Raw genomic sequence first — 14379 nt, forward strand, 5'->3', positions numbered from 1 at the left:
GTAAAATGTGCCGCCCTGGGCCGGGCCGTGACGCGCCGGAGCCGGCCCTCTGGGCCGCGAGCTGCATGGCACGTTTATAAACCGATCTCACGGCAAACGCTAATCGCGCCCAGCCAGCCGTCAATGGCTTCATAAGTAGCCCCTTCGCGTGGAGAGGAGCCATCGGGCCCGTCGATAATTACATACTGCAGGCCCACACTAAAGTCGTAATGGCAGTGCGGCCGGCCAGCTTGTTTAGTGTAATGTACAGCGTCGCAGGGACGGCCGGTCGACCCGATCAGACGGCGATAAAATGTTTTGCAAGGCTGCGTCGAATGGCTACTCACCATGCGCTGTTTGGGCTTGGTTAGCGGTCGGTTCTGGCCGTTCATTTTGTAGTAGAGGCCGCAGGCGTTACAGAGGTAGTGACCGTTGCCATCCCGTCTCCAGAGTGGGGTCGAAGTGGCCCCGCAGTTGACGCACTCGCGACCCTCTGTAACAGAAACGCGTCACGTGAACGAACAATCGTGTAATGACTAGGACACGACCCCACACCCCATAAATCCCGGCACATGAGCTCAATCAGAAACATTCCACCAGCACGGCCGGTCAATAGACAGACTACAGGCGATTTCATGCACCTCGTTTGCGGATTATTATGGCCAGCAGTGAGCTGCAGGGTCCGCTGGGGGCAGTAGACACTCGGAACTCCTCGACGGCGCGGCCCTGGGGGACCTGGCCGACCGGCCGCCGGCCCGGCCCGGTGCCCAGGTATTGCAGTAATCAGCTAAGTAGCCGAGCCGTGCGGCGGCCGGCCGGCCGACCGACCGTGCCGCCCCGCCATTCGGCCGGCCGCAGTCATCGACAGGCGAACGGACCTCATTTGCCGGCCGTAAAATCTGGTCCGGTCCGGCCCGGCCCGGTCCGACCCGTGGCTCGGGTGTCGGCCGGCCGGGAGAGCCGGCCACTGGACCTCCGACCACAGCTCACAGCCCGGCCGGCAACTCGAGCCGCCGCAAATCGCGCCGCCACCGAGCCGGCCGCGCCGCGTCCGTCACCGGCGCGCTGATTTAGAGTCGGCCAGACGGCGGCGGCGTCTCGTCCGCGGCATGCACCGTGACCACTAATGATGATGAACGAGTCGCACCATCGACACGGAAATAACATTTTTGTAGCGCCCAAGGTGCGACACTTTTTGCGCTTTTCGACGCGCCACGTGCCGCATGTTGCGCTTCTGGTCACATCTGCGCCGCATTAGCTGTTTGGGGTGCCGGGAAGCGGCGTGAGCTCGGTTATTTCGTTCGCGGCAGATAAATCAATGGCCATGAGACGTGCAAACCCGCCCGATGTTCATAATTAAAGCCGGAGAAAGACGGATGGCACGGCACCGCAGATGCCATCGCTAATTTTGAGCCGGCCGCGACGGTCGCGGCGCAGCGGCGAGCAGTGGCGCGCCGCGGTGGGACGCGGCGACCGCGCCGCTATCTGATGGTGGGCCGAAAGTCGATCCGCGCCGTTCCTCGTCTTTACTATTTATGACGGACGATTGCAGCAAAAAGACACCGACCACGACGAATGGCCTATTGATTGTTTTAGACGAGATATGGCGCACTGGCCCGTGAAGTGGCGCCGGACCGTGAAGCGGCGCGGCCGGGGGACGGAGGGGGCGGGAGGGGGGGCACCTGAGCGGCGCGGTCAGGGACGGCGCCAGATTGGCGGACCCAGGTACCGACAGCCGGCAGGACACTAAGATGGACGGACCCGGCGGTCCGGCGGCGCCCCGGGAGCACCCCGCTGTGACCTGCCTGCAACGGTCGGCGGCGACCGAGGCCGAGCGAGGCCGACAGAGGCCGACCGGAGCCGACCGGGGGTGAACGAGAGTGACCGGAGGGGTCCCATAATTGCAGCACGCCGACCAAGGGCACCTGTGTACCTAACTACCCGGATATAGGTGGGACGGAGAAGTTGCGATCGAGTGGAGGCGCTATATGTGTCGCGAACTAATGTCAGTTCGAGGCTGCTTGAAGAGAGCGACAGATGGTGAGCATTCAGCGAGGATCTTACACGTTAGTCGCATTCACTGGTGTTAAAAACCCACCACCAGCCGTCATCACAGTGGAAATACCTACCCGTATAGCCATTGAAAAGCCATCACCAGCCATCACCAGCCATCACCAGCCATCACCGCCCATCACCAGCATGCAGTTACCGCTGGGCGTCACCAGCTGGCCCCGTCTCCGTCACCGTCACCGGCTCCGTCACCGCCACCACCTGCTGTGACCGTCCGACGAGGCTTACCGGCTGAGGAGCGCGACTTCTGCTTGGGTCGCGGGGGCGACATGTCCGGCTTGGGCCCGAACTGGGCCGGGTAGGGGGACACGAACCCGCTGGCGTTGGCCGCCAGCGGGCCCGACTCGGTGGCGGCCGCCGCACCCGCCTGCGAGTACACGCCGCCGGCGAACGGCGGCGACTGGCTCGGCTGCGTGGGCGTACCTTCGCGGGGCTTGCTGGCGCCGCCGCTCAGCACCGGCTTGATGTCGAGCGACTCCGAGTTGGTCATCGCCTGCTGCTGCTGCTGGTGTTGCGGCGGCGCCTGCTGCTGCTGCTGCGGCTGCTGCTGCTGCTGCGGCTGCTGCTGCGGGTGCTGCTGGTGGTGGTGCTGCTGGTGCTGGTGCTGGCCGTAGTCGGCCGCGGCGCTGGACGAGGCGGCGGCGGCGGCGGCGGCCTCAGCGGCCGCGTCCTTGGGCGGCGTCGGCGGGAACGAGAACAGGTGCGGACTCGACGTCGGGATGATGGGGTTCTGGACGCCGCGAGAGGCCAGCGGAGTGTACCACGAGCCGCCCGGCATCATCGAGTGCAGGTGCGACGGGAAGTGCGCCATCCGGGCTGAAACACACAGACATACGGACGGGTTATGACAGGGCCTACATGGAGACGGACAGATGGGTCACGGCAGAACGTGCAGAAATGGGAGGGTCTTGGGGCCGGGTAGCATTAGCTCTGGCAAAACTAGCGCTTACCTACGTCCCATTGTGTGTCTGATACTGCTCTTCCGCCTACTTCTTAGTTTCGTTCCCGGTTACAGCTTATCTCTCGTGCCCCGAGGCCATCCGTGTCCACCTGACCGTGCCATTTCGAGCGGCTCGGGGCGCGATCCATTCCTCGCTCGGCGCCGAGTCATCCGAGCCATCCGCGGCATCCCGGCGGGCCACCAAACAAATTGTCCGCTCCCATTTGCGGCGGCGGTGCGCCATGTGTCCCCTGGACCGTCCGCCGGCCGGGTGAGACCCGCTCGGCCGACCGGAGCCCTCCGCCCGCGGCGCTCGGCCGGCCGAGGAGGAGGTCTCCTCGGCTAATGGAGCGTCGCGCCCGTGTAGCAGCGGCGCGTAAACAAGCGCGTTGGCTCGCGGACGGCGCGCGGCCGGCGCGTCTCCTGCGATGATTTATCGGCCACTACTGAATGCCGGCGCGAGTAACGAGCCGGTCAGCGGCGCGTAATTGTAGAGCAAACACGCCGCCCGGCCGGCCCCTCGTTACTCGGCGACAATAGCGGCGCACTGAGCGCCCGCGCGCCGCGCCCGACCGCGCCGAGAATGACCCGTTTGGTCGACATTCGGCCGCTTGTGTAAACAAAACCAGCGCACCGGGCTAATTAGGCGTGCATTCCTGGCTCGGCGGCGTTCATGGCGCGCCGATCAGTCGACTGCGGCGATCCTGGCGCACCGGACCGTCTCTGGTGTCGTCAGGCGCGATCAGGCTCGGCCTTTTCAGGTGGACAGTGAGCCGTGAGGTGGTATCGACCCGGCGCGCTCGGCCCGGTCCGTGTGGGCAGTGGGTGTGCCGCTCCAGTTAGTACCGAGATGCACCAGCTGCCGTCGCCGCCCGACCGTCGATCTCTGCTACCCCCCCCCCCCCCCACCCGCTCCTCGTACCGGGAACACCGGAGCCATCAGAGCACCGGAGCCCATCAGAGCACAGACCTCAAAGCACCGGAGCACAGACCTCAGAACACCAGAGCCATCAGAGCACAGACTTCAGAACACCCGAGCCCACAGCAGCACCGTAGTCCATCAGAGGTCTCCAGAGGCCACCATAGAGCCCATCAGAGCCCAAGGTCCATCATCACCACAGCGAGGCCACATTAGCGCGGCCACTCTCGGTAAATCGCCGCCGCCGAGCGCAGCCAGCACGGCTCCATCGTCTCGGCGGAGGTGCCGTTATTAACCTGCGTCCCATCCATAACGCCCCGCGAGACACGCGAGAGGTGTTTTCCCCGGGCAGCATCACTTGGCCTGCTTGTTTCCAGTAGCGCCATCCATATTCATGCGCGGCCGCGCCGTAATACGTACAAATGACGGCCGCGCTGCCGGGCCAGTGCCATTTGTTAGCGTGGGACGCGCCGATGCGTCAAAATGGCCGTCCGGCAAATTGGAGCCGGCCGAACGAGCGGCCGGGGGCGCCAGGTGAGTCTGCCGCCACGGCCCTGTCGGCCGACTGTCTGTCACATGGTCCCGAGCGTGTCCCCCCCCCCCCCCCCTCCGACCCTGCGGCGGCGCTCACGGCACGGGAAGGCACACGGCGCGCCGTATGGCAAACCAACTGTGTAAACCGAGCGCAAGAGCTGCCAGACGGCGTCGGCGCCAAGAATGTGTGTCTCGCGTCACATGTGCGTGCACAGCTGAACTGGAAAATAGCCGACGGCGGCGGAGACCGAATTAGAGCGACTCCCGACCGACCGACCAGCTCCGTACCCCTAACGCGAACAAACGGCGCCTGTTCAAGGCGCCGAGCCTGCTGCGGATTCCCAGAATATCCCCGAAATGCAACCAGGCACAAAGCCGGAGCTAGAGCAAATGACCACAGCGGACAGCGCTGGCGGAAAACGAATTTGGCCAACTTAATGGTTTTGTCGGTCACGATTCGCGGCGATTTCGTTGCTAATGGTCAGACTGCTGAAGCTGAACAAAAACGAATTTACGAGTGGCGCGCCGGCTGGCCGGGGTCCGGCCAAGGTCGGTGACCGGTCTCGTCTCCGGGCCGCGGTGACATGAGCTGCTCCGGCGGCGGCGGCACCTGGGCCCGGTCAGCCGGCCCGCCGAGCCGCCCGCCGCCGCCCTCAATAAATATGGCCGGTCAGCCGGCCGGCCGGGCGGCGGGCGTTTCATGTCGGCGGGCGGCCGGCCGGTGTCGCCGCCCGGCCGGCCTGCGGGGGCCGGCCGCCCGTGCCATCGCCCCCTAAGTGCTCCACTATTTGAATTGGTAATCTGCGGCGAGGTGTGAGTGCCGCCGTCGGGCGCGCTTTGAGGCCGGCGGGGGGCGCCGGCGGCGCGGCCCGTGCCGTAGACTGCACGGGGCGCCGGCCCGCATAGCCGAGCTGCTCGAGCCGGTCGGACGGACGGCCGGGGACCACCGCGGCGGCCGGCAGCTGACCCGGCCCGCATGGCCAGCGGACACACAGAGAGAGCACCCGACACCGGAACGGCCGGGGGGGGGGCACACCCGGCGCCCGTCCAACCCACAGCGTCAACACAGCCGCAACACAAGAGGAAAACCATTATGTGGCGCTGGATACAACCCACTACAATTCCTTCTTATTACATTTCCTGTTCACAAGTTTGCAGAGCAATGGTTGTGGTTGATTTGTTGTACTTTTGGTAGCCACGTGCTAATGAACAGCAAACCGGCCTGGGGGGGAGGGGCAGGGGCAAAGGGGGGAGCGCTGACGGCAGCCCAGCGTCGCACCGACCGGCTTAGCCGACGACGCCGCGGCAAAGAATGAGCGCGGTTGCACGTTGCAGAATAATTGGCAGACAGGCTGGCACTTTTTACTCGCTGTCCACATACAATGTGTTCCGCGAATGCACGTTGCGAGACAGCCACTGTCGGTGGCTGCATGACACGGGAGTCGAGTGGTGTGTCTGCTCGCCAATAAACAATAATTATTGGCCGCCGATTACAACGGTGAGATCAGAGCAGTGAGGTGTGTATTTTTGACAGAAGATCTAAGAAGTGCATTTTTGCAACAGCTCGCTTGAAGTTCAGTGCATGGTAATTTGGATGAGCTGCATCATGTGTGGTGTTGTGCTGTGTTGTGCTGTGCTGTGCCTGTGCTATGTTGTGTTGTGCCGCGCTGTGCTGTGCTCCACTGTGCTGTACCATACTGTGTTGTGTTAAGGTGTATTGTGTTGTGTTGTGTTGTGTTGTGTTGTGTTGTGTTGTGTTGTGTTGTGTTGTGTTGTGCTGTGCTGTGCTATGTTGTGTTGTGCCGCTCTGTGTTGTGTTGTGTTGTGTTGTGTTGTGTTGTGTTGTGTTGTGCTGTGTTCTGTTGCGCTGTGTTATGTTGTGCCGTACTGTGCCGTCTGGTGTCGGGGCCAATAGAGCCGGGGTCACCGCGCCGCTCGCGGGGGGGGGGGGCGGGCCGCCCACCGCCAGTCGCCGCTGATGGATGGTGAGTGGTGACCGGGTCCGGTCAGGCCGCGCCGCCCCGGGCGCCCGCTACCGCCGCCCCCGCCCCCGCCCCCGCCCCGGCGCCGCGCGCAGCATGTAATTAGTCACATTTTCTCATTAACCCGAGATTCTTCAACTGCCAAAGCCCCAACTACAAACGACGCGTAATTACAGAGCAGGCGCCAAAGTTAAACTGGTTTTTGGAGCCGTATCAAAATATGTTTTAATAAAAGTCAAATGAGAGATAAACAGCAAACAGTTGGTTCATTCATGCCTTTATGGCACGAGAGCACACCCCCATGGCTCCAGCTCTGCAGACTAGTATGCCTATAGACGGTCACACTGACGGCACCACGGCTGTGATACTGCCGCCGACATGACGCCGCCGATGCCAAATCTCAGAACCCACATCGTTATTTTCCCAAATGTCAAGTGAGGTTCGATCGGCAGTTCCTAGCCCGTACGCTTAGACAATATTTACGAGAGATCTTATCGGCAAGTTCACGTAACGGCAAAACTGAGGCTAATTGAAACCGAACGAGATTGCAAATTGGCCATTGACGGAGTGTGTAAAAATGCTGCGCCATGCTGCAGCAGTCTCGCAGCCCCCAGATAGGTGGGTAGGTAGGGACCGGCCCTCTCGGCCGAGTAAAACTCTGCCGCCGCCGCCGCCGCCGCAAAAATCGACAGCGGCCGTCTGGGAAAACGCGCCCGGCCTAATCTCGCCACTATCCGGCCATAATTGTCAGAGGTGTCACGGACGCCCGTAATGTGCCACCGACCAGTGTCACGTGGTCTCCGTAATGTGTCGCCGACTGGTGTCACGTGGTCTCCGTAATGTGTCGCTAAGAGTAATGGCCTGCGGAGTTAGACGGCGTTCTGGGAAATCATATCTGTCCAGCTTTCAACGGGGCGTTAGCTAGACCGCGTTTTACAATTTAGTTGAACATAAAATTGCGTCATTCATACAATAAGATTGGTATGCTTTTTACTAGCGTACCTTCAATTAACTGCGGCTGTCACAGTTATACTGTCATATTTAAAATACATAAGGAAATTCAGAACATGACGCTTATTGAAGCAATACTGATTAACGTTCTTTACATGAATAGACGTCTATGCGAACAAATGATCCTCTGCATAAAACCGTGTGACCCAAAAATAGCCATGCAATAGCCCATGAAGCGGCATACCTACCATGATTCACGATAAAATTTTAATTGGTATCGTGCTGAAAAGGCTAGCTTACTGATACATTCATGGACACACTCCAAATCATCAACGCAAATATAGCTGCTTCAAGCGCAAATAGCAGCAATGTTTTTTTTTTAAATAATTCGTGCTCCATCATCGAATTTGTAGATCATTTCACATCAAATCGAGTCGGTGTTAGACTTTACCTAATCTGCCGCCTAATTGTTATCCAGAATTGGTGAGAGATAAGTGCTAGCGCCCCAGCCTAGTTGGAGCAGTTCCGAACTCGAGCGTGTAAAGGGCGCGGGTCACTGTCGAGTCACTACCGGGTCAGCCGCACGGGCGGGTCACTGCCAGGTTAGCCGCACGGGCGGGTCACTGCCAGGTTAGTCGCGCGGTGGCGACGGCCAGGACACCTGCTCCGCACACCGAACGAGCGTTGTTCCTGTGTGAGCGCCAGGAAAGCCACCCCCTCTTCACCACTGCACGGAGCCCGCGGCCTGGGCGGCTCAGCCGGTCGCCGGTAAGTGACAAACCCGCTGCCGTCCGGTATACCACACCTGGGCAGGACAGGGAGCGCCGGGTGTTCTTTATTTCAGCCCCGCATCAGTACTGCTCGAAGCAGGAGCAACACCTAGCATGGGTAGAGTTCTCGGTGATTAGATTAATGCTTGTTGAATGAGCGACGACAGCCGCAGCGACTTACAGAAGCGCTGTTTGACTAGAATATTAACCCGCGCACCGACGGGGGGGGGGCGGATATCCGCCCCCCCCTGAGGTTTTTCGCGGATAGCGGGAAAACCGCGGCGCGTAGCGCCGCGAAATTTGGTATGACTATTCTCTCATCAATTTTACACATGGTGTGCAAGTTTGAACCTCCTAACTTTTAAGGTCAGGTCACCAGGTCACTTTGAATGACCCAACCTCAAGTCACTTTTTTGGAACTTTGTCACCGTGCCAGAGCTACAGTAGATGTCGGAGGCCTTTGAAAGTCGCAGGATGTTATAAGGTCATTAGTAGCTACAATTTGTATATCTCGGAATTTTGATGTCGGTGACCTAAGGTCAGGTCAATTTCGCGACCTCCCCATTATAAGTCAATGGGGAAAAAATCAACTCCCTGTTTTTACCACTAAAACGGGTCGGAATGGCCCCATATACCATACATGACTTCACATACGATCAACCTTCACTACCTTGAGGTCTGTTTTGCTGTTGGGCAGCTGTAAGGTCATGTGACGTCATCAAAGGTCACCAAAGGTTTTTTGCCAATAACTCCTTACAGGAACAAGATACAGCCGCGCGGATGGTCTCATTGTGTTCAGCTCGTCAAGACGCATCGAATGATATACATGATGACCTCGAGGTCACGTGACCTGAGGTCAATCTTTGACCTTGACCTTTCGAGGTCAACATATATATCATTCGATGCGGATCGACGAGAGGATCACGATGATGCCCTTAGTTTGTTCCTATCTTGACTACTTCGAAAGTTATTCGAGAAAAACCCTCTCCATATCTAGCGCCGCCATTTTGACTTTTTCGACCCCTGTGACGTCATCTTTGACCTGACCTGAAAATGACCTTAGTAAAAATTGTAGACCTTGTCCGTGCGTATCCGATGCCGTTTACCGCTTGTCGCTATCTTGCTTCGTTCTCGAGATCTCAGGGGGGGGCGGTCATCCGCCCCCCCCCGTCGGTACTAAGTTGGCGCAGACCCCCGTCGGTGCGCGGGTTAAACCGCAAGCTATGTAGAAATGGAGCCTAAGACCAATTTACATGAGTGGTTAGAAACGGTTCCTGATTAACATTGAGCATGTCTCCTATGATGAGCACGATCATTTGTTATTGTCAAATGACATGACGGACAGGCTCAGTGAATGTCAAAACACATGCATATCGAACAAAAATATGATCACTTAAGGGGCATTCCACGTCAAATCGAACAAAAATCGGCTGTTTTACACCTTACCATCAGCGATTTCATTATAAATTTGTGAGCGAGTTCCTGTGTCGCCCCGAACATTACATTGATGTTTTTTGCACATTCTGACCACAGGTCTTCTAAATATAGGGCATCGAATTTTTACAAAATGTTGCATCCTTATATTTTTGAACGACCATAACTTTGGTTGTACTTGTTTGATTTGAATGAAATAAACCTTACTGTCTAGGTAATTTCTTAAGCATTTGTTAGAATTGCACCTACTTAAATATTTGACCTTGAAGTTTGCTTAATTCTGTTCTTAAGCACAAAAATTGAAATAGCAAAAAACACGTCACCTTCGATTTGGCTAATTTTCATATATTTTATTGCCTACCATATTCTTAACAACCTGTGAAAAAATTAGAGTGGGCCATTCATAAGTTTTGAAGAAAATGGCACATATGCAAACGTATGTTAGCACGCGCAGTGGAGGGGGAAGAGTGAATTTCGCCCCACCCCTCCTGTTTTTCGCCAATATCTCATAGTATTAATGCGAAATTAATTAAAGCTACCTGTCCAAAATTGAATTGCACATCTCATCGTGCAAGCAAGAAGAAAATCGGTTCACAACTGGTCTAGTAATAGCGGTGTAAAGTGAACATCCTGTCGCCGCGGCGACGCGGCGACTCGGCAGCCGGCGCCGACCGCTAGCCGCCGCCTGAATTGTAGACTGTGCCGGGACGGAACGGAACGGTTCCGTCTTTACATGGCGCTCCTTACCGCTGATTACCTTCGATTCGCGTCAAATTTTGTGAGAAGACTAAGAAATGTACAGGCAATCTTATGGTGTAAGAATTTTGATTATCGGTTGGTAAACGATTGAAATATGAACGTGGAAACACAAAATTGTGATTGCTGCGTTTCCCGCGTCGGCCGATCCCGCCTCAGCCGGCGACATGTTACTCTTATCAGGTCTCTAACTGCCATATATATTATTGGATTAACTAGAAATTCCCCATACATACTCAAAAATGTATATTCTTTCGTATAGTGAAGATAAAAAGACGTGAAGATATCGTTGTGTGATAATGTTTTCGTTGAATTTTTGGCTTCATGATGCATTTCCACACGGCTCAAAATTCACCGCAAAATACCGTTTGCCTGAGACACTTTTACTATGGAACTTGAATGCTTGACTACGATGACTATGTATTTCCATTCTCGCAGAGTTTGGGATATCACTAATCAGCAATCATTCATTTCAGAAAGTGTACACATGCAAGCATGTCTTGACTCTGTCTTTCAAGGTCACGCGCAGTTGCGTGATGTTGATGCATGAAAACGGCGTTTGCCGCGAGAGTTATGAATGGCCCACTCCAATTTTTTTCACAGATGGTTAGGAACATTGTGACGGACATAATATGTAAAAATTACCCGAATCGAAGGTGACGTGTTTTTTGCTATTTAAATTTTTCTGTTTTAATTCAAGGTCAAATGCATTTCAAGGTCACTTCAATTTAATTTTATAATTAAAAATCAAAGCCGTATCAATTGCCTACAAGACCCTATTAATATCATTTTGATACCAGAAAAGGAACCAGAGTTATAGACATTTAAAAAATTGATGTGTGGCATTTTTGGCTATATTCGATGACCTATATCTCAGCGATACTTAATCAAATTTCGAAAATATTATACGTAACTCAGTTTTGAACTATGCCCAGTCTGCCTACAAATTTTCAGAAAAATCGAAGGGGATGACGGATTTCGGTGTTTGATTTGACGTGGAATGCCCCTTAAGTGATTAGGTAAATGCAAAGGGAGCGAATTCAATGTTCCAACATTCGTTAGGAGTTGAAAGCACTGCGAATTAAAAATGTAACACGTGTTGGCATTATCCTGCACTACAAATACCCAGCACAAATCCGCGGAATGACGGGATAAATCCCAGGCCCCAGCATACTGCAGGTGATAATCGTCGGCTGGCGGCTTTATATCAGCGGATTGGAACCGTGCTGACCATGGTGCTTCTGTTGGCGGGGAGGGCTCGGCACGGCCGGGGGAGCGGTACCGACCGGGTGCACGGGCCTGTGACACGGCCTGACCCGCGGTGTCAGAGAGCCTATCAGTCCAGCGCTAACCGGCCGTACCTCCCGCCAGCCGCAACCGGGCCGCGTGGGAGGTGGCCGACCCCGAACACGGACTCGCCTTGGCGCTGAGCTTGAGCCGCAGCAGCTATAACCGACAGGCAACAGCTCTGACCGAGCCGGAGTAACTCTGACCTAGCCACAGCAGTTCTGACCGAGCCACAGCAGCCCGGTAAGCCCAATCCGTCCGCCCGTCAGCCCGCCCCCGCTCCCGGCCCGCGCAGGCAGGTCAGTCATTGCAAAAAGGCCGGCTCTTTAATGGCGCGCTCCTCATAGCTGTCGAGAGAGCACGCTTGTCGGCCGGCTGACCGGCGGCAGGAATGCGATATGCAGCCAATTAGGCGTGCCTCTGCTGGCCGGGCGGCGGGCCGGCCGCCGCGAGCAGAGGGCACCTGACGCCCGAGCACCGCCGCGCCGGCGGAGGGCTGGAACGGCACAGCAGCTCGCCTCGAACGGCTCCACACTGGCCTCACGCAGTTATCGGCCCCAGTGCATGTGCTCCACGCAATTGTATCAGACTCGCGAGCAACGTCCAATGACTGATAATGGGGAGTCATTTCATTTCAGATGGCCTGTTGTGTCTGAAGTCTCGTGTTATGAGCTATGAGTATCGCTACCACAGAAGTGGAGTTAAAAGTAGCCCTGTGCGACTCCGAGAGATTATCCTTCTCCTGAGCCTCTCACTCAGGGTTGTCATGGGAAGGCCAGGACTCCGACCAGGACAATGACGATTCTGGTGGTCCGACTGCTTCTCAGCCGGCTCCGGGGAGATTTAGCTGAGCTACCTGTTTTTCAGTCAGATAAACAGTCTCACAGAGCCCGGGAGCCCTGATTAGATTATCGTTGCACTGATTAAAGACCAATCCTTTCAAGCCATCCACTGAATAAGATCCCGTACATATGCACGCACGGCACTGCATGTCATAAGCACGCCAGAGACAGTCGAGATTCAGCGCCTGAGTGCGTGCCGGGGAGTGTTTGACAGGCCGATCGAGTGGAGAGTGAGTGAGCACACTCTGCGACTGAGTGCCACTGATTGTGACCGAGAGTGACGCACAGTAACTCGGTGTGTCAGCCGAGTGGGGCACTCCCTCAGCGCGCGGCGCGGGCGTGACAGGCCGGCTGACGGAAGGATTTTCCCAGACAATGGCAGTGGCACACACACACACAGTCATGGCTTCTGACTGATGTGACAATGCACGCCACATTCAGGGCTTATGCCCGGCTGAGGCCGCAGCAGCGGACGGGGCGGCTCGCACAGGTGTTCCACTGCGCGTGGTTTGAAAGGACCTGCGCGCACTGACACAGTGTGAGCGCTGGGTGCTGATACACCTGGTAAACCCAGCGCTGGGTGCTCAGACACCTGGTAAACCCAGCGCTGGGTGCTCAGACACCTGGTAAATCCACACAAATTAGCGCTGGGTGCTCGACAACTACACAGCTCAGACAAATCGGTGCTGGGTGCCTCGACGTTTGGCAAACCCAGACAAATTAATATGTACTGGGTGTTTCGACGGTTAGCCAGTCCAGACAAATAATAACTGGGAGCCCGACACTCGGCCAGTCCTGGGAAATTGCCACTGAGTGTTCTGACACTGGGCCGACCCAGAAAAGACTGCACTGCTGTCGGAGGCACGCTACCAATCTGACGGTACCCGTCTGGCGAACACGGGTGGCACATGATTTGGGAACTGCGGTCCTGGATTTTCGAGCTGATGCCGAAACATTCCCAGAGAGCTGACATAAAGGAGAGCGTCTCATTCCCACATGGGGCATCCATACAATATTTAGATTTTCCATTAGATGTCGATTGACGCTACGAATGTCTGCATAATTAGGAGAGGCCCAGAATGCCGTTTACACCTGTGCACTATAAGTGTCTGTGTGTGTGTCTGATGGCTACAGGTCGGCCGCAGTCGCCGTCTCGGTACTCACAGCCCCAGTCAGGGTCTTGTGTGTGTGTATGTCTGTGTGTCTGATGGTGGCTGATCGTCTCGGTACTCACAGCCCCAGTCGGGGTGCGCCGGCGCGTAGCCCGCGTGCGCCGCGCCGAAGTAGCGGTGGCCGGCGCGGCCGGCGCTGGCCTCCAGTGTGGGCAGGTAGGTCTCGACGTCCTCGGAGGCGGGCAGGCAGGGCGCCGGCGGGTTCTCCAGCAGACGCTGCTGGTGGTCGTACCAGGAGCGCGCCGCCGCCACGCCGGCGTGCTCGCCGCCGCTCGGGTCGTGCTGCTGCTGGCTGGCCGTGCTCATGTCCATGGCGGTCGGCGGGTCGGGGTCGGTCGGCGGGGTGCGCGGAGACTCGCTCAGAATCACGCGGCGGCTCGGCTCGAGGGGCAGCCTCGCCGGTTTACCCGACTTGGCTCGGTTCGACTCGGGGCGACTTCTGAGAGCCTGCAACAGTTGAAAAAAGGAGTTACACACAGCTCATAGATGAGGTCTGCTGAGATAATAAAATGCGTTAAATCACTGTTCGCCTCATTTTCTATTCTAACGTAATCAAACGATTAAGTTCATGAAATTGAGTAGCCAGATTAAAAAGGGACAATGAAAAGAAAGTGAAAAGACCTGAGCCAATTTCCCGGCACACTTATATGCAGGCTCGAGTCATTCAGCAGCCAGCAGCACCCATGTAACATCTGCACAGAGGTGACAGTTCAACATTCGAGCTCGGTCTGAGACCTGGAACC

The 14379-nt window shown here is 56.6% G+C and overlaps 1 protein-coding gene across 3 annotated transcripts in view; it reads right to left on the bottom strand.

Moving 5' to 3' along the window:
- LOC122380253 (GATA-binding factor 2-like) overlaps positions 1-14379 on the bottom strand; it is a 33853-nt gene that overhangs the window by 19240 nt on the left and 234 nt on the right. For 2 of the 3 annotated variants that reach the window (XM_043363296.1, XM_043363375.1), the window contains exons 2-4: positions 13699-14083; positions 2278-2865; positions 327-472 (exon numbers count right to left, since the gene is read on the bottom strand). In XM_043363296.1, coding sequence (XP_043219231.1) covers positions 327-472; positions 2278-2865; positions 13699-13948 — 984 coding nt within the window. In that variant the 5' untranslated portion in view covers positions 13949-14083. The remainder of the gene's footprint in view (positions 1-326; positions 473-2277; positions 2866-13698; positions 14084-14379) is intronic. The other variant, XM_043363460.1, reaches the window with a different exon arrangement.

Source organism: Amphibalanus amphitrite, unplaced genomic scaffold, assembly GCF_019059575.1.
Source record: "Amphibalanus amphitrite isolate SeventyFive unplaced genomic scaffold, NRLGWU_Aamphi_draft 000000F_arrow, whole genome shotgun sequence".
Classification (NCBI taxonomy): Eukaryota; Metazoa; Arthropoda; class Thecostraca; order Balanomorpha; family Balanidae; genus Amphibalanus; species Amphibalanus amphitrite.